The sequence below is a fragment of the Syngnathus scovelli genome, chromosome 6, assembly GCF_024217435.2.
Source record: "Syngnathus scovelli strain Florida chromosome 6, RoL_Ssco_1.2, whole genome shotgun sequence".
In the NCBI taxonomy this organism is placed as follows: Eukaryota; Metazoa; Chordata; class Actinopteri; order Syngnathiformes; family Syngnathidae; genus Syngnathus; species Syngnathus scovelli.
In genome coordinates, this window is record NC_090852.1 from 570845 (window position 1) to 591241 (window position 20397).

The window sequence follows — 20397 nt, forward strand, 5'->3', positions numbered from 1 at the left end:
CCCCAAGTCGCCGCCCGAGTGCCGTGCGGTTCGGTTCCCCAAGTCGCCGCCCGAGTGCGGTGCGGTTCGGTTCCCCAAGTCGCCGCCCGAGTGTCGTGCGGTGCGGTTCCCCAAGTCGCCGCCCGAGTGCGGTTTGGTCCCCCAAGTCGCCGCCCGAGTGCGGTTTGGTTCCCCAAGTCGCCGCCCGAGTGCGGTTCGGTTCCCCAAGTCGCCGCCCGAGTGTGGTGCGGTTCGGTTCCCCAAGTCGCCGCCCGAGTGCGGTGCGGTTCGGTTCCCCAAGTCGCCGCCCGAGTGCGGTTCGGTTCGCCAAGTCGCCGCCCGAGTGCGGTGCGGTTCGGTTCCCCAAGTCGCCGCCCGAGTGCGGTGCGGTTCGGTTCCCCAAGTCGCCGCCCGAGTGCGGTTCGGTTCCCCAAGTCGCCGCCCGAGTGCGGTTCGGTTCCCCGAGTTTTTTTTTTGGGACGTCGGTAGCCGTCCCTTGTGGGGGGGGTTCTGTCAGGTCTCGTCCCCAACTGCTCCACTATGTGTCTGTTGTCTTGGTTTCTGTCTGTGTGCTCGCCCCTCCCCTCCTGTGTGCCCATGATCAGTGTGATTGTTCCCACCTGCCTCTCGTTACCTGTCGTGTATAAAAGTCCTGTCTGCCCCTCACTCCCTGTCGGATCATTGGTTGCTGTCGTTCGGGGTTGTCGTACTGTCTTGATGCCGTCATGTCCTGCTGTCTTCTTGTTTCACGTCCCGGTCAGTCAGTCAAGTTATTGTTTAAGTCATGTCAGTTTGCCTTTTGAGTTGCTTCAATAAACCCTGGTCCAAGCTGCACTTGGTCGTCCTGCTCCATGCCCCACCCGACCGTGACACACACACAGCAAGTGTGGCTGAGATCCGCGCTCTTCTCGAGTTTAGCCGTGCCTTTTATTGAGAAAGAAACAATTGAGCAAGTGTACATGATCGGGTAGGTTCCCAGACAGGAAGTACATTCCATAGTTTTATCTCATTACCACAGAACAAAGGGGATACTCTTATGGACGGAGCAGTATGGACGTCTCATGACCATTAGCTTAAATAAGACCTTTGTCTGCTTCAGCCATCCCATGACAATCTCATGATCTGTACATGTCTAGCTAACTGTGGGGCTTATTGTATAGCGCGGCTAATGACTAGCCGGCCATATGCCCCCAAGTCATTATCACGAGACCTGATGGTCACTGTTAGGTTACGGATTTTAGTTATTGATCTGACTCCAAATTGCGATCAACACTTAACACATAAATTGCTATGTCCTAATCCACACACTGGCGCACCTAACAATTTTGCGAGTTCGTTCTGTCAAAGAGAAGACCAGTAGATCAATCAGACCAAATTTACTAATTGTTTATTCCTGACAAAGCGCACTAATACAGGCCTGGGTCCCAAGTCCCTCACACTAAAACTCGTGCGTTTTTGTGACCACCAAAAGACGACACATTCTTCCGGGTTGCCCAGTTTTAAAGAAACACAATATGAATATTAAAGCATGCAAAATATTGTGAGATGATTGGTCGATGGCCTTCTCCTCCCCGTGTCGGTGCTATCGCTGAGGTCAGGTGGTTGGATTTTCCCGCGAAGCCCGGGCCACATAGACGTGCTGTTGTTCTCGTTCCTCAACCACCTTGAGGTGATCTCGTCCGGTACTCCCTGTCTGGGCCTATACACAACACTTCCAAGAAAACAAGTTCATGCAGTTTGCCTGCACATTCTTCACCACCCACCAATCCACACGAGCACTCCAATACTAGATATTATATTAATATGATTATAAGTTTAACACAACCTTAAAAATATGTTTGCAAACTGCCAAAAGCACATTTCCCTTTATTCCCTCCCATGACCTCATTTATGAGGTCATCACCCGTTACTTTAGCAAACAGCTACCAGCGCGCTGTCGATCCTTCCTTCCCCCCGCTGCTCATGTTGAGTCACCAGGGCATATTGGCCCATCGGTGGCAACGGGCCAAAGGTTTTCTCGATCAACCGAACAGTGAGTGACCTAATATATGGAATACAACAACAATCGCATAAAATCATAATTGTAGTAAAAATAGCTACAGCAACAAGCACAGACATGATGAGGCCTTTCCAGCTTCCGAACGTTTTCATCCAATCAGACCAAATATCGGTGTGAACGCCTGAATGATCTTTCATCTTTTTGTTCAGTGTCCTTAGTCCTTCCAACGCCCTGGTCAGTCGGCCTCCTGGCGCCGTGTTGTTTGGGATGAAAGTACAACATGCATCACCAAACATTCCACACACACCATGTTCCTTAGCCAATAGCATGTCCAACGCAATTCTATTTTGGAACGCCATTAACGACGTTGCAGCCAATTGTTCATGAACTGCGGCAAATGATTCAGCTGTATAATTACCCAGTCGTTGGACATTGTAATGAACGTAATTAATACAGTCTACATTTTTATTGGGGGTGATCCATAGGAAGATACTTTCGAATCCCGAGGACACTTGATTAACGAGTTTATACTTATCTGGCACACCCCGGGGCACTCCTATAGTGTCAATATATGTTGGATCGTCGTCGCTCAACCACGGGGGCAAAACGTCTCTTTTGGCTCGCTTCAGGAGCCCCGCCAGTGGGGACTCCAGGTTCCAATTGAGTTTCTGTATTTCAATGGGGACAACCACCACAGGCATTATCAACGACACGAGGGCACAGATACCTGATGCATTATTCGGCAAGCGATCCTATAATTTGTCATCGCCACACCACAACCAGATGTCACTGGTCTTCCTCTGCTCCTTCCATCACTGCTGGGTGAATTCTGGCATGTCCTGTTAAAGCTTGAAAACAAGTGAATTTGGAAAAAAACTTTGTATATCACAATTACAAATTGAAACCTACTCACCCATTTCTATTTTACCACTCCCCCCTTTGACACATTCACCCAATGTGTCATTACGTATCAAAAGGAACCTGCAAAGCGTCCCCTCTCATCACCACACTCATTGTAGCCAGGCCCGCGGAACCTCTAGTTACCATCTGGGCCCCGGGACCATCACCCCAAGTCCTTGAAACTTGACTGTCCACCACACACACTCGGCAACACAAACAAAAATCATCGCACTCCTGTCAGTGAGCTTATAGCCCGGCTGACAGCGGACATTTGTACACACAAAAACAGACATCAAGTATCAAAATAAAAACAGTCATAAAATGAATCCTGGCGCCCGCGGATCATGTCCTGAAAACCACGTCATCAACAAGTTCATCATAAAAACCAAAAGGGCAAGGGTTAACATATTCTTGTAAATCCAACACAAACTTTCCACGAATGCAATCGACAACCTGCAAGAAGGAAAACAAGTTACGCAAGCAACGCGCAATCCGCTCCTTGGCTGGTGGCTGATGCTGCAAAAAAAAATCAAGTCTCACGGAAAAACAAAGCAGAGCGTGCTATTGTCGCAAACACGTTCAAGTGTCAAACAATTGGTCACTGTCCACCTAGTCCGTCACCCCGTCGGGTGAGCTCAAAGTCGTCACACTCAAATCGTCCAAAGTCTTGCTGTTCGATACTAGTTCTGTCTTGTCTGACCTTATCACTGAAATGGGCCTTCTCCATCACACCGTTTTGTTGTCGATGGTGCCCCTGATTGATCATTGAGCCATGGTTCCGGTCAGAACTCATCACTTACCAGTTCCAGACCCTCCAGTCTGTACCACCCCTTCAGGTGAGAGGAATTTTATCCTCAATTGCAAACACATCACCCCAACTTCAGACCTCTCTGGCCAATCATACTGCGCACACAGTCATAGATGATCACATGCACACGCACTCATCCACACACTCGCAGACACACACATCCGCCTCTATCACTCAGCTCTCCTCCCACACTAAGCAAAGTTAGTATGTTAGTGTGCAGGCAAACATTGACTCCTAATAGTAACTCTTCACATTTGGACATACTTGTCAATATGACCTATTGTAAAATCTCCAATTCAATTTTCCATAAACTCGCCCATCAGATTCATCGCAAATTGTCATATATGTCTATCTGGGGGGAGACGACTGTGGGACCCGCGTGTCAGGGGAGCCTGCATAACCTCAGATTGCTCCTACAAACTCGATCTCTATTAATTATCCTAATTAAATTCAATAAAGATGGGTCCGACTATTCCCTCTGGATTTTTACATCATCATTTGGCTCTCCCCCTTTTTCCTGTTGTCTAGCTCAAATATGTTTCTTAGTCTGCTTCTCTTTATTGCCCCTCTTGGCGAGTCTAACTCGCCCCTTTTTCTCTTCCTAAAAATCCTGCCTGTCACACCATCCAGCACCTCTCCCTGCTTCCTTAAATCGTCACCTATTTCCACTCCTTTCATCCACTCCCTCGCGCGGTCTGCCCCCCTCTGCAAAGCTGCAGCTCCACACAGGGAGCGCCAAGCCCTCTCCCTAGAATGGGCAGTTTTTAATGTAATTTACGTCATTGCTGTCCAGATCTTCTATCCTCAATCTCCCTTGCTGTCAATCCCTGTTAAAATGCCAAAATGCCCCTGTTCCTCTTGACCGAATCCACTTTAGTCCAAATGTCCTATTCTAAAATGTATCTAACTCGACTTCTACTTCTTAAGCCTGACGAGCCAAAATATCAGATCTCGCTCTTGTTTCTTACCATTTTAGCCTACCGTATTTGCCGGTGTACAGGTCGACTCGGTGTATAAGTCGACCCCCTAAAATTCGACGGAAATTTACGATTTTATGATATATCCTTTGTATAAGTCGAGCTCAATTGTTGCATTATATTAAACTTCAAAATTCAATATGCGAAATTTATTGACGAAATGTGTTCAAATCCGGGAGGCCGTGCGCATGCGGCTGTTTATAAGCACCGCGGAGGAGATCGCGAGCCTCATTCGGCTTCCAGCGGGCCGCGCACTCGCGCACGCCGCCCGGTTCAAATTTTCTAAGTGCAACGCACAATGAGATGCATGAGAAACGGCCTTGGTTACCATCACATTTGAAGCGATGAATAGGAAGTTAAATTTTATGACTCGGTGTATAAGTCGAGGTCGATTTTTTTCGGTCGATTTTGGATCGAAAAAGGTCGACCAATACACCGGCAAATACGGTATTTGTTTTATCCAAATCTGTTCAATCTCTGACTATGATGCTTTTCTCTGTAGCTCTACTCATCATTCAATTTTTTTTCAAATCTCCTTAGTTCTGTCAAACTCAGTGCACAATTAAGCTCCTGTCCACCTTGACCCAAGCTCCACCCAGTTTGGTAACGCCACAGCAAGGAGTGCGATTTGGCCGTCGGACACTTCCAACACCCCTGCGTCCCAGAGGCCACACAGAGTGTCTTCCATCCCTTGGTCCGCCTCTTTCGGCCAACGATATTGAGGCCGTTTGATAGGCTGCGTCTCATCCATTTGGAGATCATTAGGGGCCACCGAATGACAAAACCCGACATCAAATGGACCCTGGGACCACAGTGTGTCGGGCAAGCCCGCCAGCATTACTTCAGCGTCCTCATGATCAGTTAACTCCCTACCGTGTGTGCGGGACACCAACATCATCTCCAGCAATCCTGTGTCTGCCATGGGTTGTTTAATTTGGTATGCATTCTGAGACTCAGACCAGTACAAATTAGGAATGTGAGTTTTCCGCCAATCGGTCTGTTGCAACAACTGCTTGACCATTGAGCCCAATTGTCTGGCCTCGTGTCCTGGGGCAAGAGCCAGCGAAATGTGTGGCACCCCTTTCTCTGTCATTTTGAACCACTGCATTTGTTCATATGTCAATTCAGTTGCCGCTGCGACTCCCTCTTTACCAATCAAAATGCACGATGAAGTTAAATCCCACATGTGCCCTTCAATTTCTTCAAACAAATCCCGATATACATCATCACTTTCTCGGTCATAATATAGAGTGCAATGCAAAGGATCAACAGGTGGGTGGTATGGCGCCAGTGAGCAGATCCAGGGCTTCCACAGTAGGTAGGTCGAGAACACACCACCACCAGCAGGGGTCTCTGGCTCCAGCCTGGCCCAGTAGATGGTTGCAGTTTCTGCTTCTGCCGGTAGGGGCGCCATCAGCCACTGACCATGTTGTTGTAGCTGCTGTGAGCACTGGATGCTGACGCCATCTGGAAATTGAATAATCACTCCTTCTGGCCCACACAGAATTCTGGCTTGAACGGCTGACAGCAAGTCCCTTCCCATCAAATTGATCGGAGTGTCTGTGGAATGGATGTATTTGTACCACAGTCTACACCCTGTCCGGGTGATCACAGTTTCAAGTGGTTTGGTAAAAGGCAGAGTACGTGGTTGTCCCGAGAAGCCGACTAAAGTTGTTGTTTTCTTTGACAGTGAGGATACAGGAAGGGCAGTGTTTATTGATGAATAAGTTGCTCCTGTGTCCACCTGCATCTTCACAGGTTTTCCTTCCACTGTCACATGAAGCATTGGCTCCGCCGGGCTACTGCTTTCCTGGCTCCCCGGGCAGCCCTATTCAAATTGTCCACACCAGAGATCATCATGTTGATAGTACTGACCTCCGTGCGTTTGTGGGCGGGTGGCTCCGCGCGGTCGATACTGTGGGCATTCTTTTGCCCAGTGGTCGGTTTCGCCGCAGATGAAACATGCGTTGGGCGAATGGGGTTTGTATGCTCCCCTCCCCGGGTAAGCAGGTGCACTCCCTCCCCGGCCTCTGTATCCGCCCCGGAACTGGCCCCTTCCGCGCCCCACCACCTGAAGAGCCTGTGACATTTGCATTTCCTTTTTCTGTGATTTAGACTGTTTAGCTTCACCATACATTTTTGCCAACTGTAATTTCAACAACTGTTTAGATAATGCGTCTGTCTCGTTTTCAACTTTAGCTTGTGACTCAGTGAACATTCTGCAGTGATGCAAAAGACGACGTTTAAATCGTTCTTCGGCACAAACCAGAATGTCAGAATCTGACATTAGCTGCTTCTTCACATCTGGCGGAAGTCCATCCAGCAGCGCCGTTCGGAAGAGCACCTCTGCCTCGTGCGTGAGAGCCGGATGGCGACCTGTGGTTTCAATCCAACTCTCCACACATGTTACATAATGTTGTGCAGGTGACATTTTCACATCATAAGGAAACATAGTGGGGGTCAGATCGGTGGGTTGTGGGAAAGTCAATTTAATGTTTTCAAACAGGGGCGCTGCTACTTGTGGCAAGGGCACCTCCCTCCCCAGTCTCGCTGTGCCTGCTGCTTCCTCAATTGCCTGCAATTGCACTAGCGAGCATGCTCCTGCCAACATCTGGCGCATGTCACCGAGTGTACAGCTCTACCCACTCATCAGAGCCAAAAATTTGTTCAGCCACACCTTGCCTCCTCTGTGAAGTGGGGGCATCTTTTCCATCATCGCGGTCACATCACGGAGCACCATGGGCTCGTAGTGCTGACCGCCCGATGTGGTCACCAGCGGACACATCAATTCATTTTTCTGCACCTCGGCCTGTGTCATCTGTCCCTGACCACTCCGCAAATTATATTTTCTCCATGTCTCTCTCTCTCTCCCTGTCTGCACTTCTTTCTACTGTCCTGATTCGCGCACTCCAACATTTTTCTCTGTTGCATCACATCATCATCTTCTTCCTCACCCTCGCTGCTTTCCCACTGTGGACGCTCTTGCTGTCTTCACGCGCTCTTCGCGTCTTCTCGTCTCCCTCTCTCCGTTGCTCATTTTAACATCTGCGCTTCCTGTCTACGCTGCTCATCGGCTTGATCAATTTTCTTTTTTAGCGCCTCATTCTCGGCAGTAAGTCTATGCCAGCTTTCTCCTTTCGTCACATTGGACGGTTGAGGGCTCGGACCGGGGGTGGAGGTGTCCACGCGGAATGTGTCCCCCTCCCGGGCACGTCGCCTCTCTCTATTTACTGCTTGTTCAATCAACTGTACAATACTCTGATCCACCCTTTCGCCTTCGCCCTCGACATCCACTACCATCCTGCCACCCAGCGTCACCACCGGAGCCATTACTCCGGGGTCGCCGTACGGCGGCGGTCCAATATAGCTCACTCGGAGTTTCGGGGCACTCGGGTGTGTCACATCATGCAAAGATGGATAAATGCCCTTGTATTCATTTCTTTCCTTGTCTATTTTCACCGCTTTCTCTACCCTTCTTTCTCATGCTCTTGTTAGCCTGCAATTGTCCAAATCAAAAATGTTATTTTCTTTTAACTGTCTTTCTTTTGAACCTCTAAATCGCTCGTGTTGCTAACCTAACCTACCGTAATTTCCGGACTATAAGTCGCGGTTTTTTTCATAGTTTGGGTGGGGGGGGCGACTTATACTCAGGAGCGACTTATATATGTTTTTTTTTCACAAATTTTTACTTGATCATTAAGACATCACTTACAAGTATAGTTGACCACTTCCCATGTTATTTTTAGTATAGTGGATCACTTCACATGCTTTTATATCTTTATCTTGAACATATTCAAAACATAAAAAATAGAGAAAACATCAAATAAAGCAATTAACACTTTAAAGCACCATATCCAAGTCCACTGTCTGCTGTATGTACACTTGCTCCATTTTGCTCCTCTTATATTTATTATTATTATTTATTATTATTTGTTTATTTATCATTTATTCAACACTCTTATTTATTCATTGTTTGTGCCTTCTTGGGTTTTTTTTGTGTTGCTTGTATGCATATGTGTACTATCTCACCAAGGGATAGTGGAAACGTAATTTCAATCTCTTTGCGTGTCTTAGTATATAAAAAAAAAAAAAAAATCAACGATAAAGCAGACTTTGACTTTGATACAACAACCCAAAAAAATTCTATTTTCAGACGAAACTGGATGAGGGCGCTCTAAATTTCACCGTTGGCCGTGACTCATCAACTGGGTGGGCTTAAGAAAAATGGCACCAAAAAGAAACTCATATTTTGCAGGTTACAAACTTCAAGTTGTAAAATATGCAGCTGAAAACAGTAATCGAGCAGCAGAAAGAAAGTTTGGAGAACCGTGATGTACCAATCGATTACTATTTCAAGTGACGTCAGTGGCACGGCGCGGCGGTTGTTTACATAAAGGACAAACGTACCCAAGTAAGGACTACCGGCATCATTAGCGGTGATCATTTCTAAGTGACACGGAGGACAAAGAGTTTGAAGGAATTAAGGATTTGGAGTGACATAGAAGGTTTGAAAAACTATTATGGCTTTTACGCACGCCCGGTCCTACTCTACTGAATCGGGGGCCGGCGCTCGGGCGAGTGGCTGTCCGCAAACGGTGCATGGGGCTCGGACATGGCCATTACGCACAACACCGGTCCGGTCCTATGCCATGGAGCTCTCGTGTCTGGAAGTCCACGCCGCCACACGCTTGGAAGTTTGTTTTGTTTAATAAAGAGCCGTTTACCAAACCCACGTCTATTCTTGTACTTTGTTAACGCTACAATATAGTTATATACTAGATCTGTGGAATAAAGACGAGGCTGACGTCATGGCGCACGCGCGGCGATGTTGACAAAGGACGAGGAATTTGATCGATGGATTTAATGGATTTAAAGTGCACGGATGGTTTGATAATGGCTTATATTATAGTTATTTGAAATATAGTTTATCTATCGTTATATGAGCCTGTGGAATATTTTGAAGTGCAAGCACCCTCAGCCGCGCGCACCCATTGTTGACAAAGAACGATCGATGGATTTAATGAATTGGAGTGACACTGATGGTTTTATAAACATGTTATTCATGTAATAGTTGTCCTTAATCACTCTATATGTTACGTCAGGCCCATCCTCAGCTCTTTGTTTGTGTTTGTCACGTTAGCATACCTATCGTTTAGCCTGTTGTTGCTATTTAATGAATTGGAGTGACACCGATGGTTTTATAAACATGTTATTCATGTAATAGTTGTCCTTAATCACTCTATATGTTATGTCAGGCCTGTTCTCAGCTCTTTGTTTGTGTTTGTCACGTTAGCATACCTATCGTTTAGCCTGTTGTTGCTATTTAATGAATTGGAGTGACACCGATGGTTTTATAAACATGTTATTCATGTAATAGTTGTCCTTAATCACTCTATATGTTACGTCAGGCCCGTTCTCAGCTCTTTGTTTGTGTTTGTCACATTAGCATACCTATCGTTTAGCCTGTTGTTGCTATCGTTTAGCCTGTTGTTGCTCGTTCATGACAGTTTTTGGTGTGGGATTTTGTCGAATAAATTGCCCCCAAAATGCGACTTATACTCCAGAGCGACTTATATATTTTTTTTTTCACTTTTTGGGGCATTTTATGGCTGGTGCGACTTATACTCCGGAGCGACTTATAGTCCGGAAAATACGGTAACCTTAAAGAAAGGAGAAACAGATAACTCCCAATAGCTCCTCATTATTTACGAGTTAGGCCCCCTTTCTTGAACATTCTCTGATCCATGCCGTCTTCCTCCTCACACGCCTGCACCCACACAGGGTGTGCACATAAACGCACACACCGAGCGTGCACACAACCGCTCAATCTCACCGCTTCAAACATTCACTGAGAAACTCACACTGCCCCTGCCCCGCCCGGGCTATAGCACCCCCCGTGCGAGGGGGGTGCTATAGCCCGGCATCAATGCCCGTGCTATCGCGGCATCAATGTTGACTGGTTACAGGCTGGCCATTTCCTGCAACAATCATGATGCCGGCCCACCGCCCGCACGAGCATAGCACAGGCCCACGCGCACAGCCCAGACCCGCGACTACACGCGAGTGCAGTCATGCTCATCAGTCTCAACCTCTCAAAGGGCAGGCCAACTTTGCTGTTGCGCCCTTCATCATGTTCACATTCGACATCTTTCAATGTCTTCTACACAACATTTGTTGTCTCTTATTCTCATCCTATCAAGCCACCGTTCTAGTAACTTTCTGTCACACGCCTTATTTTCTCCACTGCCACACCTTGCTCATCTTAGTTTCTCTAACCAACTTAAACACACCATTGTCCACTTCTCAATTTCCCTATTATCGCTCAAAAGCCTCCTAAACATTCTCCATTACTGATTTCTTCCATAGAACACACATCTGACTCACACACACTCATATACACACCCACTCATGAGGATCCTCTGCGTGCACACACACTCTCCCCCCAATTTGGATATTTTAGCGGTCTGATATCTCACAGGAGGAACTGTTACCACCGGATATTTTTTGAGGAGGCCTCACTTCCCCTCGAGGATCTCTGAAAAACCCCAGCTATTTGAATACGATCGTCACCGCACCCTTGTCCGCCACGACGAAGCACTAGGTCCCTGACCTATCCTTAGTAAGCGTAAGTCCCTGACTTTACCGTACACGTTACACACGTAAGTTCCAAACTTATTCACCGTATGTATCTTAACTTCATGCACACCTTATTTGATCTGAACGACAGTCTCCTCTTAAATTTCCTCTTTCAATTTGCAGCATTTCAACTTATAGTAACAGGTATTCTGCTTACCTTATCGGTGATGAGCTCAGGGTTGAGGAGACGTCGTACCAGCTCAACGTTGTGCGCTTATTCCAAACGGTTCGCCGACCGGGAGACAGTGTCCCTGACACTGTCCGGTGTCTTGGCTAAAGACCACGAGTTGTCAATTACCCTTCTCTTGACATCACGTCCGCGGTCACCAAGAAATTGTTAGGTTACGGATTTTAGTTATTGATCTGACTCCAAATTGCGATCAACACTTAACACATAAATTGCTATGTCCTAATCCACACACTGGCGCACCTAACAATTTTGCGAGTTCGTTCTGTCAAAGACCAGTAGATCAATCAGACCAAATTTACCAATTGTTTATTCCTGACAAAGCGCACTAATACAGGCCTGGGTCCCGGGTCCCTCACACTAAAACTCCTGCGTTTTTGTGACCACCAAAAGACGACACATTCTTCCGGGTTGCCCAGTTTTAAAGAAACACAATATGAATATTAAAGCATGCAAAATATTGTGAGATGATTGGTCGATGGCCTTCTCCTCCCCGTGTCGGTGCTATCGCTGAGGTCAGGTGGTTGGATTTTCCCGCGAAGCCCGGGCCACATAGACGTGCTGTTGTTCTCGTTCCTCAACGACCTTGAGGTGATCTCGTCCGGTACTCCCTGTCTGGGCCTATACACAACACTTCCAAGAAAACAAGTTCATGCAGTTTGCCTGCACATTCTTCACCACCCACCAATCCACACGAGCACTCCAATACTAGATATTATATTACCGTATTTGCCGGTGTATTGGTCGACCTTTTTCGATCCAAAATCGACCGAAAAAAATCGACCTCGACTTATACACCGAGTCATAAAATTTAACTTCGTATTCATCGCTTCAAATGTGATGGTAACCAAGGCCGTTTCTCATGCATCTCATTGTGCGTTGCACTTAGAAAATTTGAACCGTGCGCGAGTGCGCGGCCCGCTGGAAGTCCAATGAGGCGCCGCGATCTCCTGCGCGGTGCTTATAAAGTGCCGATCCGCTCGGCTTGGAGCTATTTCCGACCTCCCGTTGGTGCCGGGCGGCGTGCGCGAGCTCGCCGGCCGCGATCTCCTGCGCGGTGCTTATAAAGTGCTGATCCGCTCGGCTTGGAGCTATTTCCGACCTCCCGTTGGTGCCGGGGGGCGTGCGCGAGCTCGCCGGCCGCGATCTCCTGCGCGGTGCTTATAAAGTGCCGATCCGCTCGGCTTGGAGCTATTTCCGACCTCCCGTTGGTGCCGGGCGGCGTGCGCGAGCTCGCCGGCCGCGATCTCCTGCGCGGTGCTTATAAAGTGCCGATCCGCTCGGCTTGGAGCTATTTCCGACCTCCCGTTGGTGCCGGGCGGCGTGCGCGAGCTCGCCGGCCGCGATCTCCTGCGCGGTGCTTATAAAGTGCCGATCCGCTCGGCTTGGAGCTATTTCCGACCTCCCGTTGGTGCCGGGCGGCGTGCGCGAGCTCGCCTGCCGCGATCTTCTGCGCGGTGCTTATAAAGTGCCGATCCGCTCGGCTTGGAGCTATTTCCGACCTCCCGTTGGTGCCGGGCGGCGTGCGCGAGCTCGCCGGCCGCGATCTCCTGCGCGGTGCTTATAAAGTGCCGATCCGCTCGGCTTGGAGCTATTTCCGACCTCCCGTTGGTGCCGGGCGGCGTGCGCGAGCTCGCCGGCCGCGATCTCCTGCGCGGTGCTTATAAAGTGCCGATCCGCTCGGCTTGGAGCTATTTCCGACCTCCCGTTGGTGCCGGGCGGCGTGCGCAAACTCGCCGGCCGCGATCTCCTGCGCGGTGCTTATAAAGCGCCGATCCGCTCGGCTTGGAGCTATTTCCGACCTCCCGTTGGTGCCGGGCGGCGTGCGCGAGCTCGCCGGCCGCGATCTCCTGCGCGGTGCTTATTAAGTGCCGATCCGCTCGGCTTGGAGCTATTTCCGACTTCCCGTTGGTGCCGGGCGGCGTGCACGAGCTCGCCGGCCGCGATCTCCTGCGCGGTGCTTATAAAGTGCCGATCCGCTCGGCTTGGAGCTATTTCCGACCTCCCGTTGGTGCCGGGCGGCGTGCGCGAGCTCGCAGGCCGCGATCTCCTGCGCGGTGCTTATAAACAGCCGCATGCGCACGGCCTCCCGGAATTTGAACACATTTCGTCAATAAATTTCGCATATTGAATTTTGAAGTTTAATATAATGCAACAATTGAGCTCGACTTATACAAAGGATATATCATAAAATCGTAAATTTCCGTCGAATTTTAGGGGGTCGACTTATACACCGAGTCGACCTGTACACCGGCAAATACGGTAATATGATTATAAGTTTAACACAACCTTAAAAATATGTTTGCAAACTGCCGAAAGCACATTTCCCTTTATCACATACTACGGAGAATCTTGCACACAAAAGTAGATACATAGATTCCAATGATAAAAAGTATATTATTTCCAACAGCACCCTTTTGAAAACAAAAATGGTTACAGTTTGACCCCACCACACAATGGGATATAACCTCCATGCTAATTAAATATACATTCTTTATCAAATTCTTGTTAAGCCATTTTTCTGACTCCAACTCTCATGCAAAATCAAAATAACATCAACAATTTTATACAAATCAACTTATTGTTCTTCATGAACCACAAATCATCACTTCCATCCCATGAACAGCACCACAACTAATCACTCACTTCTTCAGCTGCGTCGCTGTCCCATCTGACAGCCAAGCCGACTTTCCACACAATATCATCATAGACACACTTCAACAATTGACCTCTAGTCAAAACATAGCAATGGGTGTTTTACGACTTTGTGTAGGATGGGACAAGCTAGGTTATTTATTACAGGTTGCATTCCAACATAAGCATAAAACTAATCTAGCTAGGTTATTTATTACAGGTTGCATTCCAACATAATCATACGATAAAGATAACCTGGAAAACCCTGACAGTTTTCTTTCTAGAAAAATTAACAAATGTCTCATCCAAGTATTGTTGGAGCAGTCATTAGGTGCACTCCTTCCAAATAAAAAAAGTGGATGTGGTATGATATTACTGTAGCTGCCACATAGTATTGTCGGACCAAAGACATGATGTCAATTCAGACTGCAGAAGAGGTGGACTTTAAAAACTTTCAAAAATATGACCCAAGATACACTATCCCAGGGAATGATTTAGTGATCTAAGCCCTCAATTCCAACCCTTAATGCTGAGTGCCAAGCAGAGAGGCAATGGGTCCCATTTTTATAGTCTTTGGTATGACCCGGCCGGGGTTTGAACCCACAACCTACCAGTCTCAGGGCGGACACTCTACCACTAGGCCACTGAGCTGTCTTACTCAGGTAAGCTCTCAATAGAACCAAAAATATTTAGTCTTTTAGAAATATTTTTAATGAAAATACTTTGTCTTACGATGAACACACGTCACATAACTTTATATATAGAACAGAAACACTGCACTACAGATAAAACACAAACACTGCAAACAGTAATTGAAGAGGATTTCTAATATACAGGTTGGGTTAAATCGAGTGGTGACCGTGAAACGTTTGAGTCACCAAGGGGCTATCATCTTAATCAGAAATGTTGCCCGCGGGTACATCAGGCCAGCTGGATGTCGCAGGGAAATGGTGACGCGTGTGGATGACACTGCTTAGTGAAGCTTAGCACTCACATAATTGGCTGTCTGGTGAAGAAGTGGGCGGGGCCAAGAAATTATCTGTTAGGGTTTTCAGGTTAGTTTGATCCTATGATTATGTTGGAATGTAACCTGTAATACTTAAACTCGGTTGTCCTGTCTTAACAAAAGTAGTAGAACAAAGTGACTAGCTGCAGAGGAAGCAATCAAAGTTGTTTAGTTCACACAACATCGTGAAGGACCCCCTGCTGTGCTTTGATCAGCCAGGGGCTTCGGCCATTTGTCTACTCTGACCCCCACTCTCACCCCCACTCTGTTCCTCCTAATAAATATGCCCTTGCAGGAAGGAGACTTTTCAGATTTCATTCCTGTAGCGAGTGATCTCTCCACCTGCAGGTGTCTAAAAGAACTTGCCTGTCTCCCGTGTGGTTCTTGCAAAATAAGTTGGAGTGAGCAAATCTCTAACATTATCCACTCTTGTCACATAACTTTAGATATAAAACACTTCACTATATATAAAACACAAACACTGCAAACAACAGTAAATTAAGTCGATTTCTACTATAAAGGTTGGGTTGTGTCGAGTGGTCACTGTGAAACGTTTGAGTCACCACGTGGCTATCATCTTAATCAGAAATCTTGCCCGCGGATCCGTCGGGCCAGCTGGAGGTCACGGGGAAAAATGGTGACCCGCTTGGCGTGGATGGCGCACAGGTTGGCATCAGAGAACAGCAACACCAATAAGGCCTCAGCCGCCTGTAAATATCCCAACAAGTCGTCAATGTGTAAGCCGACCCAAATGTCCCGCTGCGTGCGGCATCGGCAAGGGCAGTGCAGTATTTTGGGTTGCAGTGAGTCGACAGGCGGAAGTGGGGCATCACCGATTGTCACTTGCGTACACGCTAGAGTTGGTCAGGGATCGTTCAATGTCCCAAATGTTCACCCAACCTTCACCAACTTTTTTAGAAAGTTCTTGTCGCAATAAAATTTTGAACATGTTAAATACTCCCTGTTCAAAACTTCCCCCGCGAGAAGAAAAGTACAGGTGAACATTTGTCAAACGTTTGGTCACTGTTTGTCGAACGTTTGCGACCTTCAACAAACCATAACGAATATGCAGTAATCACTCCATTTGAAAACAGTCGCTTTTCTTCATCGCTCAGTAGGATAGAGACTTTGGTATGACATTTGGACCTCCCCGGCGACTTTACCTCCTGAAGCGCCATCAGAGCGAAGACCTGCCATCTGAGGGCACTTCTGCCATAAGACTGGCACACCTCACGGACCTGGGTGTGTGGGAGGGTGGCTACATGTCAAGGCAATGATCTAACAAGCTTACGGGCTAACGTGTGAGCTGGTAACACCTTACCAGGCGAGAGAAGGGCGCTTTCCTGATGAGGAGCTCCGTGCTCTTCTGGAACTTGCGGATCTCCGTTAGGGCCTTGGTCCCTGGCCGGTACCTTCGCCTCCTGGGCGGCGTGGGCAACGGGGGCGGCGGCGCAGGCGGCTGCGCTGGAAATACAAAAACCTTTACGAACGTGTCATCAAAATGGGACAACGGCGCAGTGAGCTCACCATTCCCAGATGGGCCCGGCTGCGGTGACTGCGGCAGGCGGCGCCCTCTGGGGGATGCCCGCTGTGGTGACTGCGGCGGGCGGCGCCCTCTGGGGGATGCCGCAGAAGATGTGCGTTGCACGCGGGGGGATGGCCCAGGCAGTGGCTGTGGAGGACGGCGGCGTGGATTGCCGCCTTTTCTTCGGCTGGACAAGGAGTTGTGGCGCATGATGCTAACCACAAACAGGACAACAAATCATCTTATGGTCATGTCGTACATGGCTGACTACAGCATACATATGTACATGAAAGACACGCAACAACACTCAACTAAGAGCTAACATGCAATAGCATGTCCACTTTACAAGTGCTACAATTAATCGAGTCATCAACAACTAATCGCTAATCAAACTCATTGAACTACTTCGATCACTAATGAATTGTTTAGACTAGAGACCTTGTTCAAATTCAACTTGTCCAAAGCCTCAATAGGATTCGAGATGAACAGTGGCCTGAAGACCACGAGAGTACATTACATGACAAAATATTGAAGCCGTTTGTTCTGCTTTACACAGGACAGTACGCCCTATTGGACCGCGGGTTTTCTGGTTTAATACTTTAAGTTACACGGATCCATTTACAGACCACCATGTGTATTTGCCTGTCCAAACAGGAGGAAAACCCACTCTCTGCTAGCTCATGTTCAGTCGCTGTTGTGCTTCGGCTGGCACTCACGTTGTTGCAACTGTAGCTGGGTAAAATTGCAGCCAAGGTTGCCAGGACTGTGCATTACTGATTACTTGAGCTTCTTATCACTTGTTATTGTTAGCTAAAAAGATCACTTTTAATTGTCGCCAGTCACAAGTTACGTTTGAGAAGCTCAGATGCAATTTAAAACTTTTACTGCTCCCTATTATAGAAGAGATCAGAATCATACCCCTCAACCCGTGTTAGTCACTCTAATAACCATTGCTTTAAATGCTTATTTTTGCCAGGAGAGGACCATTCATAGTCCTGGTCTCATGAAATTAAAATGAAAAACATATATTCAAAATGCAAAAAGGTTGCGTCCTACACCCTGCCAAAAGAACTCCGGACATCACGTGACTGATCCCATTTCTTTTCGTTTATGCATACATCTTAACTGCATAGTCGCGGCAGTTAAAATAAATAAAAAATAAAATTGCAGCACTAGATACAATGGTAATATTTAAATTAAATGCATAGTCGTGGCAGTTAAAATGAATAAAATAATTGTAGAACTACATACAACAGTAATATTTACAAAATAAAAACTTCTTGGACAATATGCATCATAATTAGCTGTTCAAAGGTAATACATACTGTCCTATGCATCGTGGGCAATGTAGGCTGACTAGAAAGCTTCAAAATGTACTTACTAGAGAACATGTAAGCTAAAAAGACATTTTACGCGCATGTGACAGTCACATTTTGACCTCACAGTGTAATTTCTTTATTGGTCACAAGCAAATTGATTAAAAAGATGAGTAAAACATGTTGGAACATGATATTGGTGGTCACATCTTACAGTTTACATGTTGACATAATGTAAATGTACACTGGTTGCACCAGTTATGTTTTTTTTTTTTTTTTATCTCACTATTTCACTTGTGAAGTTCAGAATTGCTAACTAGTTCACTAGTAAGGTATATGTTCACTAGTACCATTAGTTGGGATCTTCCCAGCCTCACTAGCTGACTTGTGGGGTTCAAAATGTTAACTAATGAACTAGTAAAAGCACAGGGATTTTCCTTTCTGGCTCACTAGGTCTGACTAGTGAGTCAAAATGCCTTTCACTCGTTCACTATCTGCGTCACCAGTTAACTAGTCACTCTGGACTGAACTAGTTCACTAGAAAGAAAACGTGTTTCACTAGTTAACAAGTGAGGTTAAAATTACACCAGCTAATGGACGTGTTTACTAAGGTAACATTTTGAGCCTCACTAGTTACCTTGTAAGGTCAAAATAGATGGTGAGTAGCAAAGTGGTCTGTGCATTCACGGGTAAACATGTAACCCATAATTTGGTAAAGTCGGCATCCACTAGTTCTATTAGGGACATTTTTTACCTCACTCGTAGAACTGGTTAAGTGAAAAAGTTGCACTAGTGAAAATTTGGGGCATAACTAGTTAACCAGTATTTTTCTACAAGTTGGATATCAAGGCTTCAATGGGCTTGCACGAGTTAACTTGTCAGTGTTTTATTTATCATTAGTTAACTGGTGGGCATTTCAGCTCCTATTAGTCAACTTCTGCAGAAAATCATAGGTCACTAGTTAACATGTTGGAATAATTCACGTTTGACTAATTTACATGCTGCTGAAAATGAGTGACTGGTTAGAGTTTCTGTGCAACTCGTAAGGCAAAGTGCGTAACTTGTGTGGCTCAATGTCCAACTAATGTTGAGAAAGACCGACCTAGTGAAAAACACTGTCTAATATCAAGGATATGGAATAAATGATCAAATTGCTTGCCATACATAACAGCCCCCACAGTATAACCTGCTGCCACCCCCAGGTAAAATTGCCTTGCAGTGAGGTGACATTGCAGTAAAAACATTGCAGCGACATGCTGAATATAACGTTGTTGCAGCCGTCTGAAAAACTGTTTGGGACGGGTCAAAAGTGTCATTTTCCGTCTGTAGAGTTTAGAGTAGTAAGTCGGAAAGCAGGCAGAAACGTCATGTGACATACGACAGTATCCTCGTCGTCTCACATACTCGCACATACTTACACAATTGTTTACCTTTCAGTTCAGTGCGCGTGTCTTCTTTTTATTCACTTGGTTATTTGCTGTTCAAATTTCACAAGTCAGGAGGTGGCGATGTGTTGTGACGTCGTTATATCGTCCGCTACCACTTGAGCTTTGCAAAAAAAAGTTAACTTTGCGTTTTTACAACTTACCTTTTTCGTCGTTTGAGGTCGTGTTGTCGCTGTGGCTCTTCAACTTGCCAGGGTGTGTACGGGGAAGGTCCGAAAATAGTGGCAAAAAGCAACTTTAAAAGCAGCCAAATCGAGTAGAAAACCAGTCCAAATTCAAATGTCGCACCCCTTAGCCTTTGACCAATCCGCGTGCAGCGTCAATGCTACTCAGTGGGGCGGGCTAAGTGAGGCGTGAGTGTCGGGGAGTGCTTGAAAACCTGACCGTCGCCACTCAACGGGGTGGCATCAGAAGTGGCTGAGCCTCCAAGAGAAATTCATTCATCCATCCATCCATCCATCCATCCATTTTCTGAACCGCTTAGTCCCCACTGGGGTCGCAGGCGTGCTGGAGCCTATCCCAGCCGTCATCGGGCAGTAGGCGGGGGACACCCTGAACTGGTTGCCAGCCAATCGCAGGGCACACAGAGACAGACAACCAATCTCACTCACACTCACACCTAGGGACAATTTAGAGTCTTCAATTGGCCTACCAAGCATGTTTTTGGAATGTGGGAGGTAACCGGAGTGCCCGGAGAAACCCCACGCGGGCCCGGGGAGAACATGCAAACTCCACACAGGGAGGGCCGGAGGTGGAATCGAACCCGCACCCTCCTAACTGTGAGGCGGACGTGCTCCCCAGTGCGCCACCGAGCCGCCAGAGAAATTCATAGATATGGAAATCATCATGCAATGACAAAAAGAAAATATTAAAAAGCAAGGGCGTAGGTTTATACAAGGATGGTAGGGACAGATCACAACCAGTTTTTGGGGAATACAAAATAGTCCTTACCAAAATAAAATAGTAAATATTAATATTTACTATT

The 20397-nt window shown here is 47.0% G+C and overlaps 1 protein-coding gene across 4 annotated transcripts; it reads right to left on the reverse strand.

Moving 5' to 3' along the window:
* Positions 1-1349: 1349 nt before the first annotated feature.
* LOC125970589 (histone H3-like centromeric protein A) lies at positions 1350-19884 on the reverse strand. Of its 4 annotated transcripts, XR_011086988.1 has the most exons (7): positions 19556-19884; positions 19398-19444; positions 16654-16865; positions 16448-16590; positions 16290-16364; positions 13776-15834; positions 1350-1804 (listed from the first exon to the last, which is right to left on the reverse strand). XR_011086988.1 is itself a non-coding variant. In XM_068651088.1 (5 exons), the coding sequence occupies exons 2-5, from the start codon at positions 16859-16861 to the stop codon at positions 15709-15711; spliced, it is 552 nt and encodes a 183-aa protein (XP_068507189.1). In that variant the 5' UTR covers positions 16862-16865; positions 19556-19857; the 3' UTR covers positions 11777-15708. The 4 variants fall into 4 exon arrangements, 1 of the variants encoding a protein (XP_068507189.1); XR_011086986.1 differs by lacking the exon at positions 19398-19444 and having other exon boundaries at positions 19556-19857; XR_011086987.1 differs by lacking the exon at positions 19556-19884 and having other exon boundaries at positions 19386-19450.
* Positions 19885-20397: the final 513 nt, after the last annotated feature.

Excerpts from the sequence above, each read along its gene's own strand:
- LOC125970589 (XM_068651088.1), bottom strand. The coding sequence starts at position 16,861 with ATGCGCCACAACTCCTTGTCCAGCCGAAGAAAAGGCGGCAATCCACGC. Across the intron at positions 16,591-16,653 it reads GCCGGGCCCATCTGGGAATG|CGCAGCCGCCTGCGCCGCCG; the intron begins GTGAGCTCACTG and ends TTGTATTTCCAG. Across the intron at positions 16,365-16,447 it reads AAGCGCCCTTCTCTCGCCTG|GTCCGTGAGGTGTGCCAGTC; the intron begins GTAAGGTGTTAC and ends CCACACACCCAG.